Consider the following 18,685-nt stretch of genomic DNA (forward strand, 5'->3'; position numbering starts at 1 on the left):
GATTTGTTTCCTGACCAGAATAAAGATAATGTCTCTTTGTGGGGCAAAGGTTGGGCATGTTTGCTAGCCACCCCCTGAAAAGATTGGGGTTCCTTAAGCTTGGAGATCCTCAGCTGGGACACAGACCCACTGTGCACACACAGCCTCTACCTGGATCTCCTCCACACTGCCTCATGGGGCCTGGGAGCAAGGGGGACCCACATGGACATGGAGCTCATGCCTCCTGTGTGCCATGAGCAATAAAGTCCTTTGTCTCCCAAGAGTCTTGTGTCTTGTGTCAGCATCTGTGAAACTGGGGAGGGCTAGACTTGTTTGCAAGCAGAGTAAAATCTCAGACACTTTCTTGACACCATTTACTTTAAAGGAAAGTAGGAGACAGATACTAAGGACCAGGCACTTTGCTAGGTACTTTGATAAACATTTTATCTCAATGAATTCTAACAATAATCCCTTGAAGTTTTATTACTATTATCATTATTATTGTTAAAATCACAACATCATCATCACCACCTTATGAGAAGACAGAGGTCTAAGAAAAGTGATTTGCCTAAAGACACACCACTAAGGAAGGACACACAGCTAAGGAAGTTTTCTGAAAATTAAAAAAAAAAAAGGATGATGTGGTTTTCCCCTTTTTGTGGTCCCAGAAACCCTTTGGGTTTCAGTTCATTCAAGGTCAGGCTTTAATTTCTCAACTGCTCAGTCTTTACTAAACTGCTTCCTCTAGTGCCCATTTTCTTGAGAAGTTCCAGAAGCTGGGCCAACTCAGCCCCTGGTGAATGAAGCTGAATCTAAGGTGTCCCTCCTGTTCCTGCCCTACAGCTCCCAGAGACGAGCCAGCCCACCCCCTCTGCCAGAGCTTACCCACAATATCTTCATAGGCGTTCTCTTCTAAAGTGCTTTTGGATCCAAACTTGGGTTGGCTCTCAGTACCGTTCTCAGTGGGAGAAGAGGGGTACAGGGACTGGAGACTGGATGCATCCTCAAACTCAAAGGATTTTCTGTGGATAACAGAGCATAAGTCATTCCAGCAAAACTAGGTTCCGACTGCCTTGTTGGGGGAATGGCCATGAGCAAGAGCAAAGACGAGACGTCCTCCTCACCAACAGCTACCAAGCAATGCATCAAGATGGGTCAAAACTTACCATTCAAAGGAGGAGAAAAGGGTCTGCAAGGCTCCAGACTGGGTTCCTGCACCCCAGGAACAGCCTGTAACAGCCCCCACAGCTAGGATGGGGACTGTGCGTCAGATGCCGTATCAAATGCCTTGCAGGTGAATATCATTAATCTTCATAACACTGCTATGAACTATTGTGCCGTTTTATGAATGTGGAGGTGGAGGCTCAGGGAGACGAAGTGACAAGAGGCAGGACTCACGCAGGCTGTCTGGCTCCAGGGTCTAAGCTTTTGACCTGGGCCTCCAAGTCCTGGAGCATATCATCCTTGAGAAGTATCCACCAGGACCACAAGAATGGAGTCCCTGTTCTGCCTCTGGAGACTCCATCACACCTGCATCCTAGCAAAGGCTCCTGATCTTAACAGGTGGCAAGGGCGCAAAAGTGGGTGGGTGGTGCCCAGGGGTGTTTGGGAGTCAGGGAAGCAGTTGGGGTGGTAGGTGGGTTGTTGGAAGAGGAAAGGCTGAGACTTCAAAAAACAAAACAAAACAAAACCATACTGCTTCTGAGGTAGAACTGGAAGGCCAATTTGTAGTCAGAAGCTACTTCCAAGACCCAGTTTCCCTTCAGCTAGTCATCTCCTTTGCACACTGCAAATGGTCATTTGCAGAATTTCAAAACCACAGCTTGTCAGCTCCTCAGACAGCTTGGGCCCACAGTACTCTCTCCTCCTCTCCTCCATTATCTAAGATGTAACCCCCATCTGCTTTCTCTCTCTCTCCAAGGCAGGTCCCAGCAAACTCCTGGGGAAGGGGAGAAAGGAAAGGCACTGACTGAAGACCTCCTCCCACCCATGAACACCTCCCTCTTCTTTTGGGTACCACTGGACATCTCAGCCTTTTTTTCTTGTTTAATGAAAAACTCTTGAGAGTCCTGGGGTACAAGTCAAGGACTACAAGTGTCCTAAAAGCCACATTCTGTTCTCAGCTTGCCTAGCTACTCTGGAGTACCTGACACAGCTGAACACTCTGGAACAGCAGTCTTCTTCCTTCATCTCTGTGACACAGGCAACAGCCTCTTTGGCACTTACTTTTTGGGCTCTTGTGAGGGGTTTGCCTTTTCTACTTGTCTTTTAAATGCCAGGGTCTCTCAGAGTCCCATCTTTAGGACTCTCTCACTCTGTACTTTCTGGGGGCCAAATACTGATGGCCATCACTCTATCTACGATTCCTACCATGATGGCTCCCAAACCTGTCTCTGACCCAGACTTCTCACCCAGTTAAATATGCAAAGGTTTAGTACAGTGGTTCCTGAACGTGGGCCCACAGAAACTGGTGGTCTGAGATCAAGCTCTCATGGATATACATACAGTGGGGTCAACATCTTTTGCAGGTAGTTCTCAAGTCAGCAAATAAGATACAAATTATGTTCTGCCATGGTACCCTTGAAAATACCTCAGGAAGGCACCATGCTGAAGACCAAAACACTGTCTTGAATTAAGACTAATAGAGTCAATTTCTCCACAGATTTTTTTAACAGATTTCTTTTTCTTTGCTTGAGTACCCAAAGAAATATTTGGCTTGCATCTTTTAAAAATTAAAAAGGTGTATTAAATATAAGAATCATACCGGACACAATAGAAACAAACTCACCTGCTCTGCGAGGGAATATGCTCACTATGTGAACAGGCAAATAAAACAGGCTATGCATTTTGAGTGGTCTTTTTTTTCTCCCAAGAGCACAGATTTTTAAATTTGCGAAGCTACTTCTTATGTGAAGTGACCCTTCCATATATGGTGTGTGTGTGCATGTGTGTGTGTCTATGTATTACGTATAAATGTAATGTGTGGGGGAGTATGTGTAAAGCCTCCAGGCTGACGTACTCTCCCGCACCCCCCTTTCCCACCTAGCTAACTGCAAATTTTTCACTCTTCTAAATTTAGCTCAGCAACTCCCTCTATAAGGAGGCTTCGCTCACTCCCCAGCCTGATTTAGCTGCCTCTTCCTTTGGGTCTCTATAGCGCCCTACTCTGACAGGTTGCACACAGAAGAGCATCTACCATTTATTTGTCCATCTATCTCCTGTACCACATCAAGAATGGAAGGACCCCATCTTATCTGACCCTGTGTGCCCTTAACCAGTTCAGGGTTTGGTGCATGGCACGCTCTAGATGGTGTTTATAGAAATGGATAAATAAGATCAAAGCAAATACTCTTGGTAGGCTGTTAAAGACTTAAGAGCCAGGGAGCATGCTGGGGTGAGCCAAAACGTAGGATTACCCTTAGCCAAGGGTTCCTCTGGCCCATGGATCTGAGACTTTCTGATGTCCTCCTCTCACGAACAGTTACCTTTATGAGATAGGATATGTGGGATGCAGCCTGAAGTTTGTGGTCCAATGGAAGAATCCCGAGAACTGAAATGAACCTGAATGCCATCTGACTTTGCTTTAGAAGAGAAAGGCAAAGAGGGAGAGGGGGATAGGACTTCTCAAGGAGGTAGGCTTCCAGCCTACCCCAATTCAGAGAATAAGATGCCTATTAACTATCCTGAACCCCAGCACCTCAAGCTCCTGGTCACATTAAGATGGCCCAGGTAGTCCAGGGCCAGGAATGCCGAGACTGCCAGGAAGACACTGAAAGTGTCAGGACAGGTCGTTCTTGGACACAGCCAAGAAGCCAGGAAAGTGTTTTTCAACTCCTTTGTCCTTCAGTCTCCCCTTTCAGGATCCAAGGATCCCCTCCCCCTATAGGCCCAGACTCCCTAAATGGCCAGGAAGCCCTCAGGAAAGAGAAAATCGGCTTAAATGTGTCAATACTCCCATGTTAAGGACAACATGCAGTATTCAGATGATGCTTCCCTCAAAGAAGTAAGTTTCTAGCGCTGGCATTTCAGGTGGTCATGAGGCTAAGATCCTACTGCTAGTCTTCAAGGACTGCCCATTTTATCCACAAGGAAGGTGGCCCTATCCCTCCCACAGGCACCAAGGAAGTTCTGACAGGGCTCAAGACACAGCCCCACTCTCCCCCAAAGGCCAAATCTAGCCCACACCTTCAGCAGGCAACATTTGGAAGAACCACTTTCGCCTTCCCCCCACCCCCGCCCCACTCACATTTATGGATCCTTATCCGAGCAAGAGCAGAGCAAATTCCTTTCCACCTAACTCCTGTTACCACCTAACGATGATTCACTGCTCCAGGACCAAGGAAGGACTACTGACTGTGACCCACAATTACAGTCTGTTTTTGCAACTTTCATCGAAAAGAAAGCCACTGTGCCCAGCCATTAAAGACACTGGAAGAGCAATTGTTACCTGCTCTGGGATTTGCGGTGACCACGTATGTCCTTCTTGGGTCTCCGGGTGACTGGTGGGGCGGGGGTAGAGGGCAGGGGGGGTGGAGCAGCAGGTGTGGGCGAAGGAGGTAGACCATTGCTTGGCTTACTCTTGGGGTTCTTGTCAGCCTCATATTCAAAGGTGCGCTTGGGTTTGGGGACAGGGTTCACAGCGGGATCAGGGGAGCTCTTTGACGGCAGCAGCTGGGAGCTCGGGCTATTTCCAGGGGTCCCTGGCTTAGTGGAGTCACTGCCTTCCCTCTCCAGGGGTGGGCCTGCCTCCCCCCCAATTCCAGCCACTCCTCCTGCCCGGCTGCCAGTGCTCACACTCGTGCTCCCTGTCGGTTCCTCCAACGTGCCCAAGGTCCCAGTCTTCCTTCTCCCTCGGTCTACACTATAGCAGCTGCTGGGGAGCTGGGGGAGTCCCCGGCCTGGCTGCTCCTTCAGGGCCTGTTCGATTTTCTGGATCCGACTCAGCACTGCTGAGCTCTCTCTCCTGCTGCCATGCCCCCTGAGGAAGGCGCTGGGCTCACTCCGGCCTGCCCGTCTCTCCGGCCGATAGAAAGAGTCCCGGACAGGGAGCGCCTCTCCCTCCTCCTCGGTCTCAGGGTAGGAGCACTCTGAGAAGGTCCTGCTCATCCTCCGGAGGCCCTTGAAATCGAAGGCTTTTTCTGAGCCGCAGGGGGATGGCGCCACGCTGGGACAGCCCTCACTGAGCGCCCACTCGCCCCCAGAGCCCTCCCGCTTCTCCCCGCACATGCTCATCCTGGGCGAAGCCTCTCGGCGCCCCTCCCATGCTGAAATCTTCTCTCGGATGCCCAGGCTGTGGGCACGGCTGCCAGTGCGGTTCAAAAAGAAGCTCCGTGGGCCAGCTGTTGTCCCTAAGGATGGGGTGCTCTGGGCAAGAGGGAGGCAAGCAGCTACTCCCTCTACATCCTGGCCTTCCCCTTGGACGTTCTCCTTCTGGTCCTCTCTCTTGCACACTGAAGGGCTTCGGTCCGAATAACTGAAGTTGGTGGCCTTGAGGGGACAGACGGGTGAAGTGCCTGGGGAGGGAGCTTGAGGATTTGGGGGTAAAAGATCACGGGGGTGCCAGTCCTTGAGGAGCAGCCGGGAGCTGGAGCGGCTCGGGTACCTGCAGGCCGACGTTTCACTATCACTGAGCGGGTAGATGGGACTCCTTGGTGGGGAGAGAACTGGAGGTGGAGAGACTGACTGAGACCTAAAAGCAACAAAAACAAAAACAGAAAAAGGAAAAGAAGAGAAAATGGCAGTGAGTGGCCTGACAACGAGAGGCACAGCTTTTCATTTTTGGAGTGCTCAGTATCTCTTTCCTGCAGGGCACCCAAGCCTGAAGTGTTCTTTTCAAGTATACCTGGCAAAGCCGTCCTCAAGGAAAGGAGCGCTGCTTATCCACAGCAGGCCAAACTCAATGGGTCTCTCTATTCAGTTCGATCCCAGAGGGCCTAAGTGCCGTCTGGAACAGAGGCCAGCTCTAGGTCAGGGGAGAGGATCCCAAGAAGCTACATAGGCTCCCAGAAAACACTAAGGCCAGGGCCGTGTTGTAGAAATGTTTAGCCATCAGACCTCTGAAGAGAAAGCACAGATCTGTAACACTGGCCAAGCTCCGTAGTATAAATATTCCCACCACGGCCGATTTCAACCTACCAACACAGCCCCACTGACTGTGGCACCAGGAAGAAATGCAGGTGCTCGGTTCTCAGGAGAGCATCTCCTGCATGCTGCTTCCTGAAGTACCCCAGTATACCCCCAAGCTCTTCGCTCTGTCTCCTTAACAAACCCATCTCCTGAGACTTCAGTTACCAGCACAGCATGCTGCCCCTCGGCAGAATTCAGATCCCTGAAGGACTCAGAAGCATCAGCAGGGTCCCTCCAGCGCCATTAACAAGGATGCCGGTGGGGAGCGGAGGCCAACTCCTCAGCGGTAGCACCACTTCAGACAAGCACCTGCCGCTCCTCAGCATTAAATCCACTGGCAGCTCTTAGCCAACAGGGGGAAGAGTTCTAACTAACTGGTTTTACGCATATTAGTAAACTCATTTAGTCTTCACAAAAACCCTACACAATTATTATTGTTTATTATTATCTCCACTTTACAAGGGAAAACCACAGAGGCACAGGGAAACTAAATATCTCAGCCAAGGTCCCTCAGCTGGTGAGGCGGGAAGCCAGGACAGGAAGCTATAGAACACTACGCTGCCCCACTCAAGAGGAAGCAGTGGCCTCTGCCATCTTTGTGAACTGCCAAGGCTCCCAGACACAACACAGCAGAAACCCTCAGGGCACCACGCACAGTCCTGTCGCAAACATAGCATTTCTAAGTATCAGGGATGTCTTCTCTACCAGTCCGTGATTTCTTCCAGGTGGAAAGACACGTCCTCAGTATCTGGAAGGTGCTTAGTGAATGGCGGACAAATAAAGGAAAAGGTAAAGGTGAGCTTAATGATGAGAACCTGAGCAGACCTCTCTTAAAGTACACTTTTCTAGTTGTCTGTTAGGGTAATCACTGTCAACTTTTGGCCCTCTTCTCAAACAGTTTTAGTTCAAAGACAGCAGGCATCTTCTTTTAGTTCAAAGACAGCCAATGCCACACGCTACGAAGGCCCACCTGACCCGCAGGCCTGGCCCTTAAAGCTGGGCAGGGAGCCTCATAGGCTCCAGAGGGCCATGCCATCCACAGGAAGGCAGCCAGCTGCCCTCGAGCCAGCCTGCTGTCACTGCTTGCTCACACACAGAAAACTGGAGCTTGGGTGAGTCAGGGATTGGCCAACAATTCCCTGTTGGGTCATAGCCTCTGGCTGCCCCCGATCAACAGGAAACCTCAACATGCTTAAGTTGTTTTTAAAAGGGCAAGTCAAACAAGAGCCATCCCACGTGTACATGGGCACAGATGAGAGAAATGCCGTGCCCAGCCAAGCCAATGACCAAAAAGAGTCGGCGCAGCAAGGACGTGTGAAAAGAATAAGCCTCAGCACTCCCCGGGGTAGGCAGCAGCAGGGCAATGCGCCAGGCTTGAGCCTTGGGAGATCCCAACCTACTCACAGTCGAGGGAGGCCTTAAGTCCCTCATTTATTTCACAGAACCGTGGATGCCAAAGGTCATCGTCAGTCCGGCCCTGTAAGCCAGCGGTATCTGGACTCCACAAAGGACTCTATGTTTCCATTATTCTCATTTGGAGATAGAAGATGCCTTTAATAGAAAACAACCTGAACATGTGTTTATTCATTCAACAAATACTTAGTGAGCACCTACTATCCCCCAGGGCCAGTTCTAGGTGCCAAGCACAAGAATAAATGAGACAAAAATTCATGTCCTCATGAAGCTTAAACTCTAGTGGGAGAGGACAGGCATCTAATGACACTCAGAATCTCTCAGGAACCCTCCTGAATGTGCCTCATCTCTCCTCACTTTTTGATATATGCTCCCCGAGGGATGAGTTTCCTCAATCAAGGTAAGGTATTCACCAGCCCATGAAGCCACTGTGTTTATGGGGTGGGGGTGGGGGGGGAGGAGGTGTGGACAGCATGGCTCCACATGAAAAGAAATATGGTAAGGATCTCTGGTCTGTCCAACTCCGGCATGTTTTTAGAACATGACTCCCTAATTTCCCTTAGTAGTTCCAGCATAGAAAAACCTCTACAAGGTAAGAAATTCTCTCAAACCCTAAATACCTAACCTGCCTGTTTTTTTTTTTTAAGAGTTTTTTTTTTTTTCTTAATTTGACACAAAGAGAAAGAGAGAGCACAAGCAGGGGGAGCAGCAGAGGAAGAGGGAGAAGCAGGCTCCTCGCTGAGCAAGGAGCCCGAAGTGGGACTCGATCCCAGAACCCTGGGATCATGACCTGAGCCGAAGGCAGACACTGCCTGAATAACCCAGGTGCCCAAAAACCTAGCCTGCTTTAACTAAAGTTTAGTTTCTCTCCTCTCAGGAAGGATCAGATAGAGAAGAGACTGGCCCTTCCCTTTAAAGGTGCTGGTCTTCATGTCACTGTTGTTTGGGGCAGAGCTACAGGGGCTCCTTGCGCAACCTCCCCACACAGGCCAGGCCCAGTGTGTTCTAGCAGCTTGGGATGGGAGAAGGGGCCTGCCCACGCTGACCTGGAGCCTAGTCATCCCCAGGTTCAGCCCAGAGTAGGCAGCCCTCACTCACTCCAAGGTCCTAGGGATAAATTCGTAAACAAGAGAGATAAGGCCTTGCCCTCATGAGATTTCACTTGACAGAAGAACTCAATGCTATGTCTCCAAGGTTCTGCTTCTACCTTTTTAGGAATTTACTACAAGCAAAGCCACTCACTCACTCTGAGCTTCCAGTTTCAACTCCTTAAAACTGTTCTGACAATATCACAGGGCTGTCATAATGGGCAAATGAGACTGATTGGGATGTGAACTGATATCATACACTGTAACTCACTATGACTGTTAATTATCATTAGTATTAAGTCTTTCACCAGGTTATGCTAGGCCAGTTGTTCTCAACAGAGGGTAAGAACATTATAAAGCCTTAGGGTTCACATTTCAGAGTAGCTACTAATAAGTTATGTGACCTTGAGCAAATAACTTTATGTCTTTAAATCTTAGTGTCTTGATCTGTTAAAAGGAGGTTAAAAAACACACATCTCAGGGGGTTATCGTAAGGAATAGAGACAACACACATCAAGTGTTGAGCTCAGTGGCTAACACATAGTACTCAGTCTTAGCTTGATAATTACTAAACTAACAAGGGGCTCACTATTCTGAATAATCACTTGGCAAACTTTTTCAAAGAGCTTACCTTTGTCCTTGGATTCTAAACATCTGGAGTGAAAGAGGAAGAGAGTAAATTTAAACTGGCCATAAATCCTTTGCAGCTCATGCTATTAAAAAGGTGGATTCTATTTTTCTGCCCCTTAAAACTAGGTTGACCTTGTGATTTGCTTTGACCAACAGAATGGAGTAGAAATTTTTTTTTTATTAACATATAATGTATTATTAGCCCCAGGGGTACAGGTCTGTGAATTGCCTGGTTTACACACTTCACAGCACTCACCATAGCACATACCCTCCCCAATGTCCATAACCCAACCACCCTCTCCCTCCCCGACTCCCACCCGGCAACCCTCAGTTTGTTTTGTGAAATTAAGAGTCTGTTATGGTTTGTCTCCCTCCCAAGCCCATCTAGTTTCACTTACTCTTTTCCTACCCCCCAAACCTCCCATGTTGCTTCTCGACTTCCTCATATCAGGGAGATCATATGATAGTTGTCTTTCTCCAATTGACTTATTTCGCTAAGCAGAATGGAGTAGGAAATTAAGCTGAGTCCCGAACTTGAGGCCTCAGGAGGCCTTGCAGAATCCGCCTTCACATACCTGGAATGCTACCCTGAGACTGTCATGTTAGGAAGCCAAGCTAGTCTTTCAGAGAATGAGAGGCCATGTGGAGCGCAACCGAGGTCCCCGAAACCAATAGCCAGCCCCAACGTGAGGCTGGCACGTGAGAGAGGTCATCGTGGACTCAACCAAACTTGGCTACATGAAAGACTCTAGGGCAAACCAGAAGAGGGACTGCCCAGTAAATGCACAGAGACGTGAGAAGTAACAAAATGTTCTAATAGCAAAATGATGCAGGGAGGAAAGGTCAGCTGTGTGTATAATTGATCTGCCCTATCCCAGTGCAGAACCACTGCCCTGAACCTTCCTTCCCCACGCCTCTCTCCTTCACTTCCCCAAAGAGCAGCTTCCATGGTCTTGTTGTTTCGATCTCATTCTCTCTCCTTCTAGGAGCTCTGGCCTGAGACTCTCCCCAGGGCAATTCCTGCAAACGGAGCTAGTACTGTAATCCCAATAATAGAATAAGCTTCCATCAGTCTTTGCCCCAAGTGGAAGGAGGGCTCAGGAACAACCTGTTAACCCAGAAAACAAGGCTTGAGGACTGGCGATGAGGATGCACGGGTCTTTGTGGCAGTGTCCCCATGGCAGGTGGCATCTCCTGGGCATAGATGGGAGGGGGTGCTCCCTCCCTCACAGACGCCAGTCTCCTCTAGCTATTTTCCAGTTCCTCAAATGCAGGCTGGCAGTGAAAGCAAGGTAACTCTCCCTCTCTTGGACAATGGGAAACTGTAGCTACATGAATGGTGGTGCCTTGATCCAAATATATACCAGGAGCTATTTCAGGCATCAAGGATCAGCAGAGATTAAATTAGACGAAGCCTCTTGCTAGGTTATAGTCTGGTGGAGGGAAGCAGTGTGGTTTTATTTGTTTAGAGCAAACAGACAATAAACAAACCAGCACTGACAGATGGATATGGAGCCAATGAAGAAGAATAAAAAAGGCTAAAGGGAGAGAGAGAGTCACAGTGAGGGAGATCAGGGAAGGCCCCTCTGCTGGGGACAATGTGAATATAGTCTTAAGGAAGTAAACAGTGAGTTTATCAGGGGAGAAATGTTGTAGGCAAAAGGAGCAACAGCGCAAAGGCTTGAGGCAACTACCTGCCTACTGTATTCTGGGCTCAGCAAAAAGCCCAACGTGGACAGAGTGGAGTGAGGAGAGCAGAAGGCTGGAGCTTAGTCGGAGATGCATCAGAACACCCTGTGGACCAATAATAACACTTGGGCTTTTACTCTGAGACAAAAAGGAAGCTCTTGAAAGGGTGTCAGCAGAAAGATGATATGCTCTGACTTCACAGCAGAGAATGAGGCTCAGGGATGCAAGCGTGGCAGCAAGGAGACCACCTAAAGGACACTGCAATAAGCCAAGCAAGAGATTATTATGGCTTGGATTAGAATGGGAGCAGAAGAGAAGAATCTATTTTGAGAGCTATACCAAGAGGATTTGCTGATGAATTGGATAAAAGGTATGAGAGACAAAGAGAAGTCAAGGATGATGTCAAGGTTTTTGGCCTGAGCACCTGGTAGAATGGAGTTAGGGTTATAAACCTCATCTAGGAATCATCAGCAGTATATAGATATTAAAACTACATGACTAAGTATGGCTAGTATCAAAAAGACAAGAAATAACAAGCATTGGCAAGCATATGGAGAAAAGGGAACCCTTGTGCACTTTTGGTGGGAATGTAAATTGGTACAACTACTATGGGAAACAGTACAGAGGTTCCTCAAGAGATTAAAAAAAAATACCATCTGATGTAGTAATTCTACTACCGGGTATTTACCCAATGAAAATGAAAGCAATAATACAAAAGGAAATATGCACTCCTATGTTTATTGCAGCATTATTCACAAGAGCCAAACTATGGAAGCAACCTAAGTGTTCAACAGTAGATGAATGGCTAGCATAGACAGGATAGACACACACACACACACACACACACACACACACACACGTATATACATACAATGAAATGTTACTCAGCCATAAAAAAGAATGAGATCTTGTCATTTGCGATGATTCGGATGAACTAAAGGGCCTTATGCTAAATGAAGTAAGACAGAGAAAAACAAATACCCTATGATTACACTTATATGTAGAATCTAAAAACAAAAAAATAAACAAACAAACCCTTACCCTTAAACACAGAGAACAAACTGATAGCTACCAAAAGGAAGGGAGGTGGGGGGGTGGGCAAAATAGGTGAAGGGGATTAAGAGGTACAAACGTCCAGCTATAAAAAAAAATAAGTCACAGAGATGAAAAGTACAGCATAGGGACTATAGTCAATAATATTGTGATAACACTGTAGGGTTACTCCCTGTGGTGAGCATTGCATTAGTAAATAGAATTGTCAAATCACTATGTTGTACACCTGAAACTGACATAACATGTTTGTCCACCATACTTCAATAATAAAAGACAGAAAACTATACGACTATAAGAGCTCATCTAGGGAGTCAGTAGCTACAGAAACCCAAGGCCTGAACTGGAGCACTCCAGTGTTTCAAAGTCATGTAGAGGGAGGAAGAACCGGTGAAGAAGATTGACCTCTGAGAAGAGCATGTAATAAGGAAGAAAGAAAATCATGAAGACTGATGGACTGGAAACCTCCAAAAAACAGGGAGTGATCAACTGAGTCAAATTTGCTAACAATCGAGTAAGAGGAAGACTGAGAAACAGCTGATCATTGGATTTAGCAATACAGAGGATGCTATGATCTTGAGAAAAGAGATTTTGGAGAGGTAAGAAGGAAAGCCTGACTGGAAGGAATTCAAGAAAATGGAATGAGAAGTGGAGACAGAGTGTGGGCATCTCTTTCAAAGGGTTTTCCTAAAAGCAGAAGAAGGAAATGAAGACGTGTGTAGAAGAGAAAAAATGTAGTGTAATAGAAACATTTTGTTGGTTAGCTTGAGCTGGGAGATATGATGCAGTATGCTTGAATGATTTGAATGATGACTGGAATGATCCACTACAGAGAAAAGCTGCCAATGCAGAGAGAGCAAACTCAGAATAATATCCTTAAACAAGCAGTAAAGGGGATGGGGATACCATGCCCATCTAGAAGGATTGGCCTCAGACAGCACAACCACTTTTGTTCTCATTCCTACCCATCTGGGCTGAATGTCTTCTCACATGGTCTCATTCCTATGCTGCTCTAGGCTTCCATCATGGGCTTTTACTGCCTCACGTTTTCCAGTGCATTCCATAGAGGAGAGAAAAGGTCCAGATTTGTTCTTTGCTTCCTACTTCTTCAAGCATCTGTACCGAGCGCCTTCCCAAAACACACTGATGTACTTAATGACTGAGTCCTATCAATTCTATAACCTTCACATATCTCAGATAATGCCCCAGTTCCTCCTCATCTCCTCTGTTATTAATACCCTTGGTTCAGATCTGATCTTTCACCAGGACTCTTAAAATGATCTAATTTCTCTCTCTGCCTTCAATCTTAACCTAGTTCTAGTCAGTCCTCTCATCTTCTGACATCTTTCTAAAATGCAAAACTCTTCATGCTTGAAACTCCCCACTATCCAAATTCACTGGCATGGATGACACGGTCCCTCATGATCTAATTCCTATTTTCACTTTGTCATCTGCCTTTTCCTCATACAATCCCCAAACCACTCGCATCAAACTTCTCGCCTTTCATGCCTCTAGGCTTTCACATGTTGTTTGCTTTGCCTAGGATGCTGGCTTGTTCACGTACATATCTCTGTGGCTCTACTCTGGAATCCCTCTTGACCCTACCCCCTTCATCTAGGTGGAGATGGCCAAGTTTTTATGCCTCCACTGCACCTGGGAAAATGTCTGTTATGGTACTTGTAACATGGTATTGGACTACACTGTTTCCTCACCTGTATCCCTTACTAGATGATGAGTGGACCTAGTTGAAGGTGGTGATGGTGTCTTATTAATCTTGATATCCCTTACTCTTTGCATTGCACCTAGAATTTAGTGGGACTAAATATTTATATTGAATGACTGAATGAGTAAAGAAAAGATAAATAGTTAAAACCTAGGTTTCTTTATGCCTACCTAGGATATTAGTCACAGACTTCCCTATTTCCCCCTCTTTGTCACATGTGACCTGAAGAACAACACAAAAAGTTACATAAAGCACTTAGTGAAGACCAGCACAACTGTAAAGCACTCTCCCATAAAGGCAAAAATCATATACCAGACCAAGAGTAAAGACCCTGATTTCCTCTGGTCCTGATTCCCTCACTTTCTGGATGTGCTCATAGAAAAGTCATCTAAATTCTCTGAGCCTCCAATTCTTTATCCATGGAACAGTAAAAACACTTGGCTCTGAGTATCCTTACATACTAGCTGTGTGGCTAAAATGATGTACATTTAAAAAAGTGCTTAAACACAATACCTCCAGGAAGGTAAAAGAAATATAAAAATAAATACAGCACAGCTAAAAGACACCTAAGCCTGGGCTCTGATCATCTTTTGCTCTTTATTCTAAAACCTCAGGCCTGTCCCTGGGGAGGCAGACACTGTAAAACTGGGCACTCATGTCACCGCCTTGTCAGCAGGCAGCCAGATCTGCAGCTCAGCACAGGCAGGGATGCCAACACTGCAGCATGTGACTGGCCAAAAGCAACATTTACAGGAGAGGGAGTAAGATAAACAGATAAAAGGAGAAAGAAAGAAGAGAGGCTGGGGAGAATGCAAAGGAAATTTAAAGGAAACAGAGGAGCATAAACACTCAGACAAATACGTAAGACAACTGAATAGGAAAGAGTATGAACTAAGGGTACAGAAAGACAAATCTACAGAAAAAACATGTGCAGTATATGTATACATAGACAAAAGTTGAGAGTTAAAATGCAAACTATGTGCCCTTCCCTCTGGAGTTGTTTCCTAAGAATACAACCCAACCCTTCGCTTAGTGATCTGAGCCACTCTCCAGGAACACAGTGGTAAGCATTCATGCCGAGGGATGCCCCATATATTGCCAAGTATACCCAAGAGCTCTCTGGGAGGGAAGTCAATCTTAGTCCTTGATGACAAGAGGTTTATAAACTCATCATGTTCGCTGTCAGGGCTTCTGGGGTTGTCGGTGTCAGGAAGAGGACCAAGTTGGGGCCAGTTGGAGAAAGTTCCTGTGGGTCCAGGAAACAGCCCTGAAGGTAACAAGATGGACTGTGGATGTCATGAAGCAAGCCTTGATCTGAAGATTAAGGTTATATGGAGCCCAGCTTCCAATGTGCTTAGTCTCTACTAAACAGGTATCTAGCCTGCTCCCCAGTGAAACAGTCTGGGAGTTGGCCATTCACCAATCCAGGGCTGTTCAAATGAAGGTGGGCCCTTGTTGCCTCAGTGGACATCAGCATCCTCCCACCATACAGTGACTGCCTCAACTCTGGAGATGATGTTCTCACTGTATTCCCTCGAGGCCATACTCTGAGGCATCCGAGGAGGAGAAAGGAGAGGAAGGCTTCGTGAGTCCCATTAGCAAACCCTGAAGCCTGCCCCCCAGGCCAAAGCAGGGGCTCAGCTCAGTAACTCCCACTGACATCCCACTCTGGGATGGTCCTGATAAAAAGCCAAAGGACAGGGTGACACAAGTTGGCTTTCCTGTTCCCAACGCAACCTCATCTCAAAAGACTGGAAGCCCTCAACATGGTCCAGAATGCCTCATCCTCCAAGGAACTACATATGGGTCACCATCTACAGAGACTCTTGAGGTCAACCATAGCTTGTCAGAGTAAGTAGAATGGTAAGTAGGGTCAGAGCAGAAACTAAGTCACCTTTTCACTTCCAAAAGTACACCTAAGAATCTACCAAAGCCCTATCTGTCTACCTTCCAGCTGATTTCTAGGGAAGCACAAAGAGGATCAGGAACCCCAAATCCTCTAACTTGCAGCTGCAATGAACACAGAGTATTTACAAGACAGAAGCCCTCCCTGAAGCAGGTAAAAAATGATGCCTTACAGGAATATCCCCAAAACCCTAGTCTAGTAAAAATGGGACTGTTCTACAAAGAAGAACCAGGTATTGTGCAAAGCCAACAGGGAGAGAAATGTAGCTCCAGGAAACCATACTAAAGATACTTACAATGGTTTTAAAACATGATCCCGGGGTGCCTGGGTGGCTCAGTGGGTTAAGCCGCTGCCTTCGGCTCACGTCATGATCTCAGGGTCCTGGTATCGAGTCCCACATCGGTCTCTCTGCTCAGCAAGGAGCCTGCTTCTCTCTCTCTCTCTCTGCCTGCCTCTCTGTCTACTTGTGATCTCTCTCAGTCAAATAAATAAATAAATCTTTAAAAAAAAAAAAAAGATCCCTTAATTCTTTGACATGTCTCCTATAAAAACCATCCCTTCCCTTGAATCTGGGTTCTACAACTGTTTGACCAATAGCATATAACTGAAATGAACCGGCGCCAATTTTCAGGCCCAAGCTTCAAGAAACCAGCAGCTTCTACTTCCTATCTCCCATGCTGTGAGGAAGCGTAGGCCACGTAGAGAAGGTACATACAGGTATTCTAATAGACCCGGCTGAGGTTCCAGAAATAGCCAACATCAACCCCCAGACATGAGTCAAGACACCTCTAGGTGACACCTGCCCCTAGTCAATGAGTCACCCTACACCTTGAAGTCCTTCCAGCCAAGGTGCCAGACATCATGGAGCAGGGACCAGCCATCACTGCAGTGTTCTCTGAATTCCTAAGCCACAGAGTCTGCGAGCATAATAAAATAGTTGTTTTACACCATAAATTCTGGGGGTAGTTATGTCGCAGTCAATACGTGGAACAGATTTTGGTACCTAGAAATTTAGTGCTGTTGAAACAAAATCCTCAATCACTGACTTGGGGACTGAGTGACAGGCTATCAAGAGGGATTAAGGGAAAGTAAGGAAATGTTAGTAGAAGCTGGAGGGAAGAAGACCCTCTTAAAAAGGTTGAAAACTTTGGTAATTCTGTCCCCAACAGCAATATGGAAAATAGGAAATCTACCTAATTCGATGATCCAGCTGGAAGTATCTTGGAGCAGAGCGCTGTGGGTGCCATCGGACGTCTAGCTGCCTACAGTATAAGACGGAAGAGAGGAGCCAGAAAAGAGACTGTTTCGTTTTCAAGCAACACAGAAAGGAAACAGAAACGAGAAAGGGCTTTCTGGGTTAGAAAATAACACTTGTTTCTGTCTCTCTAGACAGGAAAGAATTCTCAAATTAAGAAATGGCTTCCAGATTGTACTGGGAGTTTTACTATATGTGTGCGTGTTCATGTGCGTGCGGGTATGTGAACTGACCAGACTATACACTTTAAAGGGTTCAGTTTACTGTAGTTTAATTATCCCTCAATAAACCTCTTTGAAAAAGAGCTAGAGTAGGACTAGACCCTTGTCTAATCTTAAAAGATCCTTTGTCAAGGGTGCCTAGGTGGCTCAGTGGGTTAAAGCCTCTGCCTTCGGCTCAGGTCATGATCCCAGGGTCCTGGGATCGAGTCCCGCATCGGGCTCCCTGCTCAGTGGGGAGCCTGCTTCCTCCTCTCTCTCTCTGCCCACCTACCTGCCTACTTGTGATCTCTGTCTGTCAAATAAATAAATAAAAATCTTAAAAAAAAAATCCTTTGTCAAGACCTAAAAAAATGTTTTCAAGCATTGCCTCAGAGAATCTCAGGGACAGACAGACAAAAGGCCTTCTAATGATTTGAAGGGTGGGCCTCGCAGATCCTCTGTAAATGGTAAGGCTTCAGAGACTCTTGAGAACCCCTGTCCCAGAGCACTCTCTAAGGGAACCCAATGCAGGAAGGAACTCACGGTAAAGGGATCTGTATATGGCCTCCTGTCGACTTCAGTACGTTGTAAAGGGATTCAAAAGAAACCCACGAAGTTTTTAAATGAAGTATATTGGCTGGTACTGGAAAGCACAGAGACAGTATAAAATGCAGGGAAGACTCTGGGCACTTGAAATATTATGGGCATGAAGCAGATGGAGAAAAGTACTCACCTACACGAAAGAGCTACTTTTGATAGAAAAGGAAGAGTCAGAGTCAGGGCAGAACTCAAAGCCCTGAGGGGAGAGCCAGAGACAAGGTAAATGCCTCCCAGGCAGTAAAACCAGAACCTAAAGAAGGCTTCCAGTCACTCGTGCCTCGCTCTGTATGAGAATTATAATGGGCCAGTAACTGCTGCGCAGTCTCCGGTTTCCCTCTCTGTGAAGAGGGCAATCTATAGCAGTTTTTCTGGGCCTGTCCCACCAGGGTACCTTGGGTGGCAGAGACATACTCTCTTCAGTTTACAGGTCTACACATCAAGAGAAATAGTACCCAAGGAACTGCACACAATCAGAGAAAGGGACTGCACCCAAAGCGTTTCATCTATACCTGAAATTGACTCACATGATGAGATCTTAGACTTCAAGCTGATGCCATGAACAAGATGAGACTTGGGATGTTAGGGGAGAGACTGAGTGTATTTCACATTGGGGAAGGACGTGAAGTTTGTGATCAGAGGGCAGACTATGGCCCGTTGCATTTTCCAAAGACAGTGACCATGACCTATCCCATCTCACTTGCCCTTCTAACAATGTGAAGTGGATATTCTTCTCATCAGGTGGGAATTATTTTCCCTCCACTTGTGTGATGTTGTGATTTATAGTAAGAAATATAGAATGGGTCTTAGTCCCATTTCTGGCACAGAGCTCCTAAAACCCTTGGAATTGCCTAAGTGATGACAGCGATCAAGGTGTCTTTCGTGCTAATGAAGTGACTTTTGGACTACACCTAAGCATGGGGGCTGTTTGCCAGGAAAACCAACCTTGTGATTGGAGGATTGGAACTTTCAGTTGTCGTCCTCCCCAGAACTCCAGGAAGGGGAGACCGGCTGGAGGTTGAGTCAGAC

General features: G+C 46.7%; 1 protein-coding gene across 7 annotated transcripts in view; it reads right to left on the minus strand.

The window, feature by feature from the left end:
• The window catches only part of DENND2B (DENN domain containing 2B), a 148,818-nt gene that overhangs the window by 28,918 nt on the left and 101,215 nt on the right, over positions 1-18,685 (minus strand). For 6 of the 7 annotated variants that reach the window (XM_032359633.1, XM_032359635.1, XM_032359634.1 and 3 more), the window contains 2 exons: positions 4,427-5,668; positions 865-1,001 (listed from right to left, as the gene is read on the minus strand). In XM_032359633.1, coding sequence (XP_032215524.1) covers positions 865-1,001; positions 4,427-5,668 — 1,379 coding nt within the window. Of the gene's footprint in view, positions 1-864; positions 1,002-4,426; positions 5,669-16,797; positions 16,903-18,685 lie in introns of those variants that run through there. The other variant, XM_032359639.1, reaches the window with a different exon arrangement.

Source organism: Mustela erminea, chromosome 9, assembly GCF_009829155.1.
Source record: "Mustela erminea isolate mMusErm1 chromosome 9, mMusErm1.Pri, whole genome shotgun sequence".
NCBI classification, from domain to species: Eukaryota; Metazoa; Chordata; class Mammalia; order Carnivora; family Mustelidae; genus Mustela; species Mustela erminea.